The 16,701-nt window shown below is 42.0% G+C and overlaps 2 protein-coding genes across 6 annotated transcripts in view; one reads left to right on the plus strand and one right to left on the minus strand.

Annotated features, from left to right (window-relative positions):
* Nucleotides 1–16,701, plus strand: part of Jus (EB domain-containing julius seizure protein) — a 163,289-nt gene that overhangs the window by 30,541 nt on the left and 116,047 nt on the right. The window lies entirely within an intron of this gene.
* LOC143371687 (uncharacterized) lies at nt 8,135–10,381 on the minus strand. Its single transcript, XM_076817161.1, has 2 exons — nt 9,429–10,381; nt 8,135–8,301 (listed from the first exon to the last, which is right to left on the minus strand). The coding sequence occupies exons 1-2, from the start codon at nt 9,721–9,723 to the stop codon at nt 8,252–8,254; spliced, it is 345 nt and encodes a 114-aa protein (XP_076673276.1). The 5' UTR covers nt 9,724–10,381; the 3' UTR covers nt 8,135–8,251.

Genomic DNA, 16,701 nt, shown 5'->3' on the forward strand with positions numbered 1-16,701 from the left:
GTGAATAAGAGGGACGTTAGCGTCCGCATGCAGTGCCCTGGAGGAGTAACTGAATGGGGAGTGAGTGATAATTTTGAGGATCTTATTTTGAAAGCGTTGAACTAGAAATCTATTGGTTTTTTTTTTATGTATTCCACCAGACCTGTGACCCATAGGTAAGCACAGGCCTGATGCAGGTTTTATAAATATGTAGCCGGATATTTAAACTGAGGGGGAACCTATGACAAATATGACGGTGGAGACATCCCGCAACTTTTAAAGCTTTGTTGATGCGATCATGTATAGCTGCATCCCACAGCATTTTGTAGTGTAATATGATCCCTAGGTATTTGACATCATTAGTCCAGGTCACGGCATTATTATTGATACAAATGTTAAAACTTCGTCTGTTGGTAATTGTGACGGGGTTTCGGGAAAAAATGATTGCTTCTGTTTTGTCCGGGTTTATTCGGAGTTTCCACAGGGCGAAATATTGTAGGACTTCATCAAGATATGATTGAAGCCGCAAGACCAGCGTCGAAAGTCGCCAGGAGGAGGTAAATAACGCGGTATCATCCGCGTATAGCGCAAGTTCACAAGCGCTAGTAGTAGGGAGATCGTTGATATAAATGTTAAAAAGTATAGGACCGAGAATGGAGCCGTGCGGCACGCCAGCTTCGACCCGGTGCAGCAAGGACTTTACTCCTCCACTGCAGACAAACATCTGTCTGTCAGTAAGGTAGGAGGCAATTAGTTTGATGAAACCAGGAGGTAGACCGACAAGGTGCAGTTTATACAGGAGTGCACCGTGCCAGACGGAATCGAAAGCCTTAGATAAATCAAGTAAGAACATACCGACGGTCCTGTTTACATTTAGCTCATGAGTGATAGACTGTGCAATGCGAAGCGTCTCCTGTATCATGGAATGACCCGCGCGGATGGCGAACTGCCGGTCGGTGATGATGTTATTCCTTTGGAGAAAATCGGATAAGAAAGCATAGATGCATGTCTCAAGGAGCTTGTCGATCACGGAGAGCAAGCTAATCGGTCTGTAGATAGACGGCAGCTCACGCGGCTTATCCGGCTTGGATACAGGTACGACCTTGGACAGTTTCCAAGCGTCCGGGAAGTAACCCTGCGCAATCGCGAAAGAAAAGATGTAGTAGACCTGACAGAGGATCCGTGGCGACGCGTGCTTCATCATGAGCACCGACACTCCGTCGCTGCCGGATGCTTTCCTGGGAGCCATCTTTTTAATATAATTAAAAATTTGATCGGGGGAGACTGAAAAGTCTGGAGACAAGCCGGTGGCAAGAGGTTCCAAGGATGTGATGAACTCATCAACAGACTGCTCCTTACCCGATGGGAGTCGGGCGGCCTCAGAGTGTATTCTAGCGAAGGTAGAAGCCAGAATCTCGGCTTTATCGGTGTCTGCAGATACGGATATTTGTCCACTGAGGAGAAGAGGTAAAGTCCTTGAAGCCGTTGTGCCCGAGATTTTCCGATAGGTTGCCCAGAAGGTGGGGTCGGGTCTGTTAAAGGCCCTCAGGATCCGATCCCACTCCAAAATCCGAAGATATGAAATCCTGTTTCGAATAGACGCAGTGATGTCCTGGATTTCATGTCACCACCTGCGCACCGAGCAACTGGCCTCTTCTGCGAAGGGCTCGGCGGTGACGAATGAGCGATAGAAGGGTCTGGTCCGAAAGGAGGTGGACATTCTTGCTTAAATAGCTGAAATCCGGAATGGCTGCGCGTTTGCGACAAGCATCGAGGAATGAAGTCATTTCTCTAATGCAGGAGTCTACTTCGTCCCTAGTGGAGAGGATACTCTTTATTTTATACCTTGATGTTAATACCTTAAATTCCGGTAAGTATCACAGTCGGTGCCAGTTTCCAAGGTGTTTGGACCACTGGAGTACTTGGCCGTTAGAAAGACAGGTCGGTGGGGCGTGTCGAAAGCGTCAGTCACAACACACGTAAAGTCGGCGTGAAAGTCAGATATAAAAAAATCAATGATGGACGGTCTGCATCGGCCAGTTTGGTGAGTATAGTCTTCCGGGCGAATTATCCGGTAAGGAAACTTGCTGATGTGCTCGTGAAGAATTTTTCCGGCTTTGTTGTCCGAGAAGTTTTTCCAGAGCCGATGTTTAGCGTTCCAGTTTCCGCCGATCAAAAAGGGGGAACCCAGACGGGTAAGGGAATCAAAAACCTTTGCATCTTTAATCGCCCCAGGGGGCGCACATAACTCCGATCGTGATTTTTGGAGCGGAGAGTTTGATAAAGCACGCGTTGAACTCGAACGCACTGACAGGCGTAAGGATCGAATAATTAATCGACGAGTGAATGCAAATGGCCACTCCGCCGTTTTCGACAGGGCGATCCGCGCGAACTACCGTGTAGCCCGGTAGCGAAAAATTAACCTGAGGGGTAAACCATGTCTCCGTGATAAGAATAACACCGGGCTGCAGTCGGGCAACCGTGAGGATGAGCTCATTCCGTTTTCGCAGAAGCGAAGATGCATTCCATAACATGATTGAGGGAAGAGGCATCGGACTAGTCCAGACAACCGAGCACGGAGCAAAAATCCTGAAACTTTTCGGCCAGCGTGCGGCAGGGTCTCAATTTCTCGATTAACGACCGCGTTAACTGAAGCTTCTCATCGATATCAACGAAGGAGTTTAACTCCTTAATGGCTCCAATCAAATCGATCATGGAATTTACTCCACCGGGATGTTGACGGTTAGGAACTTGTGGGATAGGAGCCCCGTGATCGGAGAGGGGGGAGGGTAGACGAGAGGTCTACGCTGTCTCGCTACAACCGCGACGGCGTAGGAGGGGAAAGGAGAGGGTAAGGAAGGAGATGGACGAGAAAAAGAAGGATGTACATTTCCATGAGATGGAATCGCTAACGGTTTTAGTTGGGAATTTAAAGCTATCCCCTTGACGGGCTTGGAGTTTGTGTTTTTTTTTTCAAGATATTTAAGTAGGGCAGGACACTGACCGTAGTTAGCAGTATGCTGCCCAAAGCAGTTAATGCACTTGGGGGGAGTATCCCTCGTCATCTGACAGTCGGCAGTACGGTGCAAACCGGCGCACTTTACACACTTAGGAGGGAGCCCACAGTTTGAGGCCGAATGGCCAAAAGATTGACAGCAGAAACATTGTGTGTAATTTTTTTTCTGGAAGAATTTTTCCCAATAAATTTTGGTACTAAATAAGGCGTTAACTTTTGTGACCGAGGTCGGGGGGGGGTCCCGGGGGAAAAATTATTCTGTAAATATGATACGGTGACGTTCTTTTGAGCCCGTTCCTTGCGAGAAGTACGCAGGATAAAGATGATAATCCTTTACTCTTTAATTCCTCGAGGATTTCCTCGGAGGAGGTATCTGGTAAGCCCTTTAGGACCATAGCAAGTCCACGTTCTGAATTTAGTGAAAAAGTAAAATAGGGAATTTTTTCCTCGCTTAGCGCCAGTTTGAATTTTTTGAAGGCTTCAATCTCGTCAAACTGAAGACGTATCTTATTTCCCAAATACTTAATATGAAAGGTTTTACCAAAGTCAGAGGCGAGTTCCCTTTCAAAGTTTGCAATGTTATAAGAGAAGTTAGAAAAATATATAGGGGGGGGGGGGTTATGGAGCGGGGAGCAACAGTGATTTGAGGTGTTCCGGTAGCTCTGGAACGATCCACAGGTGTGTTATTTGAACTGCGTAGCGGATTTTTTGCATCTGGTGAGGTTTTTTCCTTAGGCCAGTCGTTGTTATTTGTAGGTCAGTTGCCGGCTTGAACGCGACAAGGACCGAGAAACGGTTAGATGTTTGAATATTTGCGGCTACCTCAAGTTCCATGATTTTATCCTCAGGAGGCTGGGTTAACGGAAGTGATACGCTGTCGCTAGGACGAGTAGAGGATTTAAAAGGGGTTTTGTCGGCGTTACTCCTTAATTTATTTTTATTCACGCGCCCAGAGTGGCGCTTAGACTTCTTTTTCCCCATGGCCTTTTCGACGCTGGCCCTTAGCGACTTCATCTCAGCTCTGGGGGATAACTCAGAGTTTTCCGAGGACTGAGACTCCATGGAAGTTTCGAGGGCGGTACCAGCCTGCCTTTTACCCGCAGACGAAGTGGGTGCAATGAATGGAGCGCTGACTATTGACGTACTCACCACCTTCGCAGAAGTGAGGGCATCTAGGGACGTCTCAACATCATTTAAATGGTCCTGTGGGACCCCAGGATTTCCCCCGGTACTGGTTGCGGCAATGTTTAATTTACAGGTCCCCGAGAATGGAGAGTAGATGGACAGAGCCCAGGGCAGATCTTGATGGACTAAGATCCAAAGGGCTCCCTGGCTTAGGAATAGCACTGGAGCACGTATGCGGAGAGGCAGCGCCTCTGACAGAAAAACAGGAAAGCAAAGACTCAAGAGTAACACTAGATAAACGCTATAACTGAAGTGGTAGAAACTGGTCTGATGACAAACACGACCGGACGCGGCAAGAGTTGCGAGCGAAGTGTCAAGAAGGACTGATGTGTAGTGACTGATGACTGGAGTCTCTGGCGTCGGTGGACCTCCAGGGGTTTTACATCCCTTGAGAGCACGACGCTTTCCTGTTTTTTGGCGGGAAGGTCTGGCGGGAAAATCAGGCGGGAAGATTTGGCGGGTCATCCTCTTGGGAGATCTAGCGCTAAGATCTATTGCGAAGGGTCGGAGAGAAGATCTAGCGCTAGGATCTATCGAGACGGGTGTAACGGGTGGACCTAACGGAAGTTATGAGTTGGTCTTTGTCACAGGTTGGGGACGATCCTTGTCTATTGGCGCCAACCTGGCGCATAGCGTAACAACGTCGTACTAACGGTCTCGAACGTTCTAAAACGACCGCGCCGTTTCCTTCCGCGTTCCGTTTTATTGTCTCGAACAATTTCGTCTTAAATTTTGCCTCAAATCCCACTTCTGATGTTCTGGCTGTAGGAGAGTGGGTGTCTGGACGGCAGTTAATTGGTTTAAAGCACGAAAGAAAACAGTTTGTTACGAGAACACAGATACAATTAAAATAAATCGTACTCGCGCGATTCCGCGGGGATCCTCCCGGACAGAGAACCTCGGTAATAACCGGACTCACACACTTCACTCCACACAAACCGATCATACGGTGGGTGGCCGGGTTGTCTACCCTTCCCACGCCTTCGCCACACGCTCACAATTGCGTTCCGACTAGCCGTTCGACTCGTCGCGCGTTCGATTCGTCACACACGAGCAATCCGTCACACGTTCGCTGATCAACGACGACTCTCTTGCCCGCTCGGGCTCGCTCGCCTTCTCGGGCGCTATTGGTCGGACGCCCGTTGGAAGCGTCGAGGACGCTTGGTGTCGCCTGTCTGTTAAGCAGGGCGTTACAAAGGATAGATCTGGGTGAATGAATTGTTTTTGTATTCCAAGAGAGGTGTTTGCAATATAAACATAATAGAAATGCTTTTCTTTTGCAAATTTGATGTCCGGTTAAAGTGTAAAAGAATTTGAAAAAAGTTTGTCCTTATTCTGTGGTCTATTCCCTATTCATTAAGCTTCTTTTCGCGGAGATTGAAAAACTTTATGTAGTTGGGGCACGGTGACAAACATCGCGCGATGCGCCTGGTTTTAGGTAGGTGGGAGCGCTTGGTCGATTAGTAGTGCAATAAAAGACCCCAATATTCTGTTCACAATAAACTGTATTAACGCAGTCGTACGTGAGTTACGTAGTTAGACGTGAAATTTTAAGGAATGAGTTTAGAGGTCAAACGATGATATTCTGTAGAATATTTCGCGCCAATGCGCATTTTTTTATAAACAATTAATACTAAATATGTACCTAGAAATTAAAAGTGTTTACAGGGAAGTGTGTTGGGTACATAGTTGCATTGCGAATAGCAGTTGCTTCGTAAGCCATAGGTACCCAAAAGAGTATGATAGTATGCGTATTAGATTATGATAAAGTGGTACATAAGAAGCAGTGTAAATATACATACATATAGAATGTAAGCAAGGAACAATATTCCTAAAAACAGGTATTACGGTCGATCTTTCTTGTAAATTAAGGATAATACTAATAAATATACGATACCGAATTGTTATAAGCCGTGCTGGACAAGTAAGGATCAGTTAAATTTATGTAAATTAGGGTAAACTGCACTAATGCCGACACTGTACCAATCATTGGCAGTCCTGATTAAAAAGTCTAATATTAAGAAGTACGAGCTGAGAAAGTACTTTTTACAATTTCTTATTTTTCTTTCACTACGACACTGCAAATTCCAGTAGTTGAACTACACATTTTACATCTGGCAACACCGCAAAAAAGTCTTAAAGGTAGCGGTGGAACAAAGGGCTGAGTTTTGAGCGTTTTCTTAAAATATTGATAAGCAGTAAGTATATTTTGTCGCTTTATGCCTGAAGGTCGATTTACACTATACAGCACAGACCCGGCAACGGCGCGGTCCGTCACCGGCACGTAATGTCATGCGTGCGTCTACCGGCAACAGTCCCGCAGTTCACGTTTAGCAGTCGAAATGAGCGGTTCAGACAGTGATGAGGAATCGGTTCTTCTAGCCTTACTTTTAGACGAAGAGGATGCTCCAGCAAAAAGAGCAAAAAAGCGAGATAGAATTTGGGTACATCCAATATTAAAAAAGAGAAAAGTCAAGGGGGTGTACCTATTGGATTTTATTCAAAGAGTTACTAAAATATGACGATAAGTTTTACCAATACTTTAGAATGCCGCAATGCAAATTTTTTGAATTGTTGAAATGGATTGAATCTGGGTTACAAAAACAAAATACGTCGTTCCGTGAAGCAATTCCGCCCACAGAAAGACTTGCAATTTGTTTAAGGTAATGATTTTTTATTGTAGGCGAGAGTCGTGCAGTACCGACCAGCTTACAGTACCGACCAAACCTATAGTCGAATTAACGAAAGAAGGCACCTTGGGACCTGGGCCAGAATTTGCGACGTTGCCGCTACTCCAGGCTCGCGATTGGTGCTTCCCCTACGCGGCTCCTTACGCCTTGGCCACTGACTTTCGACTACTTAGCTGTGGGCCTAGAGTAATCGTTGTCCTTGTCGAGTGCATATTGCTATCCTCTTCCAGAAGGCGAACCCAACGTCCTTCCCATAGAGATTTGACAGAGTGTCGAATCTTATTGGCTATTGCGGCACTCGTCATGCAGAATAAATGGCGGACAAGTCGAGGAATACAGGCTCATAGGATTCTTATTCTATTTAGTGTCATTCCACGGCAAATCGATCCCATTTTGCACTCGATGTCAGGGATTTTGTTCAAACTGAAATATTATATCGGAAGGGATTTCAGTCATCACTTTGCTGGTTTTGAATTTGTTCAATTTTTGCCTATTTTCATGAAACCAAGCTGTACTTGTGAATTTTTATCTGGGAAACACTTTATCGTATTGAATTCATTCTTTTTTCATTTTAATCTAGAAAGTGCGGGCTATTCTAATACTCTTTTTTATATTGAAAAATTAATTTTGTAATTTTTAAAGTTATAACCAAAGTTTGATTTTGCAAATTTCACGTACGAAATATTTTACTTTCGAGAATGGAATTTTGAAAATTAACGTCAGTATGAGCTGTTATTAACCGATGAAGAATTTCATTAACTCTATATTTTGTAACCAAGTTCAAAACCTGTTAAACAATGACTCAAATCTTTCCATAATTTCACGTGATTCACAAAATACATATTGCATTCTGATCAAAGTCTTTAAAAATGTGATCGACTTGGCGTGGAGTGACTTGTAGATGAAGGAATCTGTTTTATCCAGCGAGTAAGAGAGACACAGTTGCATTTGAAGATAGAAAGAGACGTCCGATCAGCTGCACAACGTGGCAACGTCGCACGAAATACAGAGCAGGCATTGGGTCTCTCCCGAGCCACGCGCGCCGGCCTACGGACCGCCCAGGTGTCTTCTTTCGTTAATTCGACTATAGTTCTCGCTCCTTCGACCCGATATTAGCACTTTATTTGTATTAACGAATGAAAATGACAATTCTCTGTAACCTATTTCGGGGTCATATTGTTTACTCCATTGATCTCGATGTTCTGAGGCATTAAACGTATACATTGATATTCAGTGGGTTGAAAGTTATTTTTTAAAACGAATATTTTGCTTTTCATGTGAGTAAATGCTTTTGTTCTATTATGTATACTATCTCTAGTCTATTAAGATTACTAACACGCCCTAGTTTTGCAATATTTTTTTGTACATAGTATATTATGATCTAAAATGTTTCCCCGTGTTTGTCGTACAGTACCGACCATCCTCTGTCATCTGTAAAAAATTAAAAATGAAGTTTTAGAGACTTCCAATTGGTTTTCTTTTCAATTTAGCTTTTTGGATAAATGGTCTTAAATGTGTTATTTTAACTCCAAATTTTTTCTGCGTGCTTATAACAAGCTTATAAACATACATGTACACGCGTTTGAGAAAACATTAATCCTAACATTATTAAATAATTAATTTCCCACTGAGTACACATTCGGGGCAAAGTGACTCGGGGTAAACTGAGCTGCAGAGAAAAGATGCGTGAGTGATGTGCGCAATAACCTAACCTGTCAGCTAGCTGGGAAACCACGCGCGTGATGGAACAGAATCTAACCTAAAAAAAAAAAAATGAAAAATCTGCCACAGTTTTTGACAACCACGGTTAAAAAAAAACAACAGAAACTGACGTGCTACACACGTCATCCCAGCGCAAGGGGTTACTAATTACCTATACCCTTAATTAAAACTCGTATTTTATTTCAGCTCACTTTACCCCAGATAGAAGCTCACTTTACCCTATACATATATGGTCGTTTTGGCATTTTCTTTTCAAGTTGAATTTTAATATACTTTAAGTTTATTTTAAGTATTGCTATTCGTCATTTATCAATAGTAATGTTGAAATTATATTATAAATCTATTTCCACACATTTTTATTGAAAGGGAAAAATTTTATTCGCCTTCAAACTTTTTCCGCGTCACTTTACCCCAGTTTCTCCTATCCTGGTTCGCAAATTCAGGGAGACAGATCAAAGAGGATTTTCAATTACCGCCTCTCACGCGCGCGAAGAGTGTCTGAAAATGTTTTCGGAACACTGAACCAAAAATTTCAACTTTACAATCGAAGACTGAAGTTAATGCCAGAAAATGCCGATAAAATCATTTTGACTACGTGCATTTTGCATAATTATCTCCGGGATCACAATATTAATGTACAAGACAATGCGCAAAATCAGAGTAATGACAATGGTTTGCAAAACTTACCACGGCAAGGGGGCAGTGCAATAAGTGCTGCAATTAATGTTCGAGACGCATTCAAAGAATTTTTTATTACCAAAACAAGGCCGTGTTAAATGGCAAGACACAATTATGTAAAAAACTACGTTAGAAATAGAATAAGTTATTCATCTTACCTGGCTGATTCAGTTCCTTCCCAATTTCCCTGCAAGCATTTTCCTTGAATACACTATCACTGTACTTAGGGTTGTTCGTTGCATACAACTGCACACACAGCATCACATGCTCTATCAATTTTTCGTAATCCATCCTCTGCTGCATGCGGTCTCTGCCGTTTACTAATTTACACTGGCAGACCAGCGACGACACGTCTCGACACGTACCGTCACGAACCGGCAAAACATACTTCGCGACAATGTCGGCCGTCGTCGGTTCGTGCCGCAGACGGAACGTTGAAGGTCGTTGCCGCATAGTGTAAACAGTCCCATGTAAAACGCATGTTACAATGTTTTGTCGCGCCGGTGACGGACCGCGGCGTTGCCGGTACGTGTCGATCCCGTGCTGTATAGTGTAAATCGACCTTAAGGGGTCAGTCCACTGTGACGGTTTGGAAAATTAAGCTCTTTTTAAAAAATTTTTTCTCCGTAGATACAACATATAATGCAATAAATCTTTTTGGTGTTGATTAAGCTACTCTTATGTTATACAAAAAAATTTAAAAGAATTTTTTTTAATTTGTTTTAAAACTTTAAACGCGATTATCTCAAAGCAACGTTTTTTCGACTGGTACAGGTGATGGCAAAATAACTATTCGACCAATCAGTCTGCAACTTTTACACGTTATTCAGCACATCAGTGGCTATGGCCGGGACCACGGAAACCTTTTTTGATTAAACATTTCATACTTCTTACAAGGCAAAATGATTGAAAAATTCACCATATTTCGAAACTTAAATTTCAAACCTCCGACATTTTGTTAATTTTTTATCAGTAAAAATAATCCTGGCTCCCGCGATAACCACGCTCATAATGATTACAACACACTTTGAATTTTTTGTTTCAAACGCGTCGTTCTCCCGGAATCACCTGCACCAGCATAACATCGCTTTCTCAAGGCGTTTACATCAGTGCGATATATATTTTACAAAAACTGTTAAAATTTAAAATACACTTTTTTATGCTGTCAATAAGTGTATTAATAAGTAGACAAAAAAATATTTACATTGGACATTCCGTTTACAAAAAAATTTTTCACGACTTCACAGTGGACTGACCCCTTAACAAGGGAACACTGCGAACCCGCACTCACCGACTGGTTCGCAACTTTGTGGATTTGCATATAGAGTGACTGAAGACAAGAACAACGGTGTACTTCATTCGTACCCAATTTACCATTAAGAGTGTGAAAATTAACCTCAAAGTCAAATAGGCACTCCCACTTTTTCGCGTATAACTCCTAAAGTACAGGAGACAGAGAAAACAATTTCAAACAAAAGTTTAATCGTACAATAAGCGCTGCAACTTTGCGTTGGTAAAATTTTGAAAAGAGTTAAGAAAAATGGATCTGACGAAAATCAAAAGTATCTGAGAAAACAAGAAATCGATTGACGCCACTGTTGCAAAGACCTGATGAGAAGTGTAAAACTCAAAATTCGTCACTACTTAGTGCCCAACATTGTATGGCCCGGCTGGTCTCGAGCGTCGATGGCCCCGAAACTTAGCGAGGCGTGTGATTGCTGGCGGCACGGCCTTTGACGACTCTAGCTGGAGAATTACCCTGTGTAAAGCTGCGGTTATACTGCATGCGTACTCTAACGACTAGCATTGCGGAGCGTATAGGAAAGAAAACTCGGACAACGAGCTAGTCGACAGAATACGCATCCAGTATAACCGCAGCCTTAGGGTGGGTCCAGATTTGAACCGAACGCTGAACCAAACGCCACTTGACACTCCCTAATGCCACGTTCCTACGTGTGGAACGTATACTTCTAGCGATTTTCGCCAGTTTAGACATAGTCTCGTGGCTCGCGACAGCTAAAGAAAAAGGACTGAGAGTGTTTAGAGTATTTAGTGCAGACCAAAGGTTTGTCTGCCATATGACACAGATGAAGGGACCTCGGCCGCGGCGTTAGGTTCAGATCTGGGCCCAGCCTTAATCTATCTATGTTACGGTGTGCAAAATACATTATAAGCAATGTGTCGTAAATAAAACGTTGTTAAAAAAAAGGTGCTTCGGAAGCGAGAAGTATGGGTTGGTCTTCAAAACGCGTTGGAAGGTTGCAATGGGCGTCTTTAAGACGTGCTCGAATTCGTGCTTGTAGGAATGTCAATATTTTAAGTGACACATCATTTTATATATAGTAAGAAATGTATTGTATTTAATTCCACGCAATATAATTACAAATGATAGGCTAGCTGAAACCTGTAAGAAAGTCTAAGATGTAGCAGGAACAATTTGCTGAATAAGTTATTTTCTGAATATATATATTTTCAATGACGAAACAAGAGTAAAGATGGGGTCCTTCTCGACTCGAGGTCTAGACTGCCTTTCCGTCCTGTGGAAAGTCCTCGGTTGTCCTTTTGGGAAAAGTCCTAAGGACCCCGATGCTAATTTTATGACAGCTATGACGTCGCGCTAGTCGGGCCCATCGTCGCTGCACTCGTCACGCTGGGCACATCTGGTTAGGCTCACCTGTGCAGCCCCTTTTATGACGTGGTGCCTAAATGTTTCTAACAAACCTTATATAAAAAAGTAAATCCTTATACATATAGGTACATAGTAAATAAAATTGGTTCATCTGGAATAACAACTACTTAAGTACATCTAAATAGCATTGTCACGTAGGTATACTTCTACACAAGCATGTTCAGAATAATAATATGTAAAACAAAAAATTGTATGTTAAACGATTTTATTTAAAATGCAGAAAAAAATAATTCTTTTCTTGTACTACAATTTTGATGATGTAAATATCACTTGAAATAAGTCACTTTAACCCTCGTCGGACGGCACAATTTTACAACGTTAACGGACGGCAGAGGCACAATTGCACCCTCACATATTTTATATTAATATTCTCACTGTCGGTATAATTTGTACGATAAATTGATAACATTTAGACTCAATGAAAGTTGATAAAAAAAATTCCCAAATTTTCTTTTATAATGTAAATTATCTATTTTTTTTACTTTTTTTATAATAAAATAACATTATCATTAAAAAAGAAATCGTATTCTTTTTTCTTGCATTATCTTCATACAAAATATATGGGGGCGCCACTGTGCCTATGCCGCTGTTATGGATGCAACCCTCGACTCGACCCCCTATCTCGGAAGGGGGTTGAGATATTTCTCTGAAATTTGGTCTATATAATCTAGACCAAAAATTTAGAGATGTCACGAAACTTCAGCCCTCTCCAGCTTCTCGAAAAAATGTTATCGCAATTTAAAAACGCAAAAGTTACAATTGTACCTATGCCGTTTGACGAGGGTTAAATAAAATCGTGGGGCACCATGTGCAACCAGAAGTTGAAGTATAGGTTAGCAAGTGGAACATCATCGTGACTGGCGCAGGCGCAGTTCATGCACACGTAACCACCGCTCCTGTAGGTGTTTCTCCCTCCATCATTGGAGCCGACTCCCTCCGAACTCTTGTGCGTGACAAGGGAGAGATGCGATTTTGCCTCGCTTGAAGTTTACTGCCCGAGCGCAGCGAGTCGAATTCGCTTTCTGCTCTCCCTTTTCAAGTACTATTTTGTTTCATTAATGGGAATGAAAAATTTCTAACAACAAATTCATTTCGACGTTTGCTTCTGTATTAAAGTGATTCATATCTTGTTATGAAATATCGTGCCCCATGATTTTATTTAAAGTGCATTTTTAATAAAATCGTTAGTAATTATTTAGAAGTTTTCCATCCTCACCGATTTTAATGATTTTTGGATATGTTGTCGGGGACACGATTCTGAACAACTTTTTCCTATACATGTTACCGCCGCTCAACCTTCGTTTTCGAGATATTCGCGAAAAACTTCTTTTGACTTATTCTGACGCAACGCATTTCATTTTCCACCTTGTCCCAGGTATTAGTATTGGTTGGGGCTACAGCAGGGCGGGGAGCGCGCGCCCGCTCGCGGGCGCGTAAAGCACGATAGTGTTATATCCTATCAAAGACGTAACATTTGGAAAGACTATGCCATATATAAAGAAGGATAAATTTGGGTTATCTAACAAACTATTTATTAAGAGATTTAAATATTTACACTATTATATAATTTATTTAAATAATATTTTAAACGTGGATCGGTTACGGCTATTTTAGAAATGTCTGGTATCTCCCTAGGAGGCAGGGTTGTAGGAGTGAGTCTATACGTCGTCGACTCAGTGGAAACCCCCCAATGGAAGCTGGGTTCCTCACTTACTGTGGGGTAAAGTCCCTGGGCTAACTTTCCGAGTACCGCCTTCCTTCCAAAACGCCTAGTTCGTTTTGGCTTTACCATCTAAAAACAAACTAATTATTAATGAGGAGGGAAAATGTAAGGATAATAAGGATGGGTTCGCTGAGCCGAGCTGGATACCAGCTTCAAGACTCAGTGTCGGTAAAGGATGTTGGGAATAATCACCTTCTTGTATTGCCACTTTGCAATCTATATACCCTGAAGTGAATTTTAGGAATTTGACTTCTAGACTACTATGGCCTCCGTCCGGAGTGTACTTATAATACATCGTCATGTACACAACCGCGAGAATATTATCCCCCTGGCGGCGAAGGCGGTACTAAAATAAAAAGGTTTCCAAAGAAAAAAGGAGCCCACTGAAGGTGCCGAAGCGGCCCTGAGGTTGCTTCAGGTATACAGACGTAACAATAGCGAACCGATATGAGTCGGGGTGTTCAGGGGCATCCGCAAGTTTCTGGTTCAAATCTCTAAAAACCAGCGGCCTTAGCCGTGATGGAAAACACCGGTTCTCGTTAGATCACCGAAGTTAAGCATCGCAGGGCGGTGTACTGGGGAAAGATGGGTGACCACCACATTTCTCCCGGTGCGCTGCTGCTACTGGGACCCGAAGGAGAGAGGAGGGAAAATGAATGACTAATGTTCGTTGGGCAATATAAGCAAAATGCTTGAAACGCCATCCTGTGTAAAAACACAAGAAAAACAAAAATACAAATACAAATACAAATCTCTAAACTCACATCAGTTCGCTATCATGCTTTACGCGCCCCCCGCACTAATCTAGCCCCAACCAATACTAATACCCGGGACAAGTTGGAAAGTGAAATGCGTTGCGTCGGAATAAATCAACAGAAGTTTTTCGCAAATATCTCGAAAACGAAGGTCGTGCGGCGGTAATATGTATAGGAAAAAGATGTTCAGAATCTTGATCTTGATAACATATCCAAAAATCATTGAAATCGGTGAGGATGGGAAACTTCTAAATAATTACCAAATCGGCTAACATACGATTTTTTTTATATCTATATTTTTCTGTTTTCTAGTTTTTAGTGTTTGTGGATTTACATTTCACAGCTCAGACTTCTTTACAAATATCTTTTATTGCTGCATACAGTTTAACAGTTTGCTTAAACGCTATAGTGCTAAAGTCACTAAAAAATAATTCTTTTCTTGTACTACAATTTCGATGGTGATATACTACAATCGCCTGCAAAGTTTTAGTTTTATTATTCGTACATACGTTAAGACTTGGACGTTAAAATGAAAAATTTGCTGTCATTCCAGTAACAATATTCAACAGTTTTTGGACAATACTAATATCTAACACACAACTTCTCTCTCCCTTCGATCATCAAACGTTTTCTCGGTCTTGCCCTCGTGAATATCCTCCATCTATGCTGAAATGCCTCTTTTTGGTTTCAACTCGTTAGAAGGTGAACGGTGTTAGGAACGCTCTAGAACCTAAGATTACCTATTCTATCACCAAAGCAAAAAACTCTTGAACCCAATCCGAGGAAAGTCATCTAGGGGGAGAGGAAATCTAACAAGACACCGAACCTCTGAGCTCTGTCGGGAATCAGAGGTGGTCAATGGCCTACTTCTGATTGCGAAGGCGTAGGGGAGAGTCGTGCAGTACCGACCGCTCTAAGTTTTTTGTTATATCTTGGGGTAGAGTCGATAAAAATCAGAAATTCAAAAACGTGTTTGTAGTATAGATGATACTTAATAAGAGAAGGGAAATTATTTTTGTGAAATTTAATAATAAGAATTGAAAATTTGCAAAAGTAAAAAACTTGTAATTTCTAGGAAACGAAAAATTGTCGTCCAATACCGACTAACTATTAAATTAATAGATTTTTAGGTCTAGATGATTAACAATGTTAAGAAAAAGGTATTTAATTGGTACAATACAATATTTTTTTTCAAATTGTGATGAATACACCGGTTCTCGTTAGATCACCGAAGTTAAGCGTCATGGGGCGGTGTACTGGGGAAAGATGGGTGACCACCACCTTTCTCCCGGTGCGCTGCTAATGCTGGGACCCGAAGGAGAGCGGAGGGGCAAAAATGGAATCACTAATAATAAAATAATGTTCGTTGAGCAATATAAGCACAGAATACTTGAAACGCCTTCCATGAAAAAACAAAATACAAATACACAACCCACTGAAGAATATCAGCGTATACGCATAATGCCTCAGAACATCGAGAGCAATGGAGTAAACAATATGGCCCCGAAATAGGTTATAGAGAATTGTGATTTTCATTTGTTAATGCAAATAAATTGCTAATATCTGGTCAAAGAAGCGAGAACTAGCTTTGGTCGGTACTGCACGACTCTCCCCTCTATCTATAATCAATAAAACTTTCTACCAATCTGACTGGAGAGTCTCTGTGTTAAGGAAACCTCCCTGGAGTTACCTTGCCTTCATCAAAAATCGTAACGACGCAACGGTCGGAATAACAGACGTAAAGACACTGCAGTCTACACTGCGGACTCACGTGCAGCCCAACTTCGTCCCGAAGTCGCGGGCTACGGCTGCACTCGCTGCACCCTCTGTTAGACTTGAACTAGTTTTGTAATTCTTGAACTAGTAATTCGACGTGTTAACAAACATTGAGGGTCTGGCACGTTGGAATTGTTACTGAATAACACGTACATATGTAGCTACACTACTTCGTGATACGACACTCGTGAACAATGGCGAAATTTCCGCTCCACCCTAGAATTTGATGGAATGATTCGATATCATGCAAGAACTACGTGATTTTCACGATACGAATATATACTTACTCTGTTTTAACGAGATATTGCAAATTATCGGAGATCGAAAAGCGAGAAAGTTTCTAATAATGTTACCTATTGGTTATACTTGTTAATATTACTAAGTAGTTAGTAGCAGTGCCTACTGATATTTGGTATTAGTAACAGTCTGGGTAAGGGAGCGAAGAACATGACAGGTGATATTTGCATTGGACTGATCGTTATTTGGAC

The sequence above is a fragment of the Andrena cerasifolii genome, chromosome 7 (assembly GCF_050908995.1).
Source record: "Andrena cerasifolii isolate SP2316 chromosome 7, iyAndCera1_principal, whole genome shotgun sequence".
NCBI classification, from domain to species: domain Eukaryota; kingdom Metazoa; phylum Arthropoda; class Insecta; order Hymenoptera; family Andrenidae; genus Andrena; species Andrena cerasifolii.

What these genes read in the sequence shown, in the direction of transcription:
- LOC143371687 (XM_076817161.1), bottom strand. Translation starts at nt 9,723, where the DNA reads ATGCGGCAACGACCTTCAACGTTCCGTCTGCGGCACGAACCGACGACG. An exon ending in GAAGGAACTGAATCAGCCAG is followed by an intron (nt 8,302 to 9,428) that starts GTAAGATGAATA and finishes AATTTTTTACAG; the next exon opens with ATGACAGAGGATGGTCGGTA.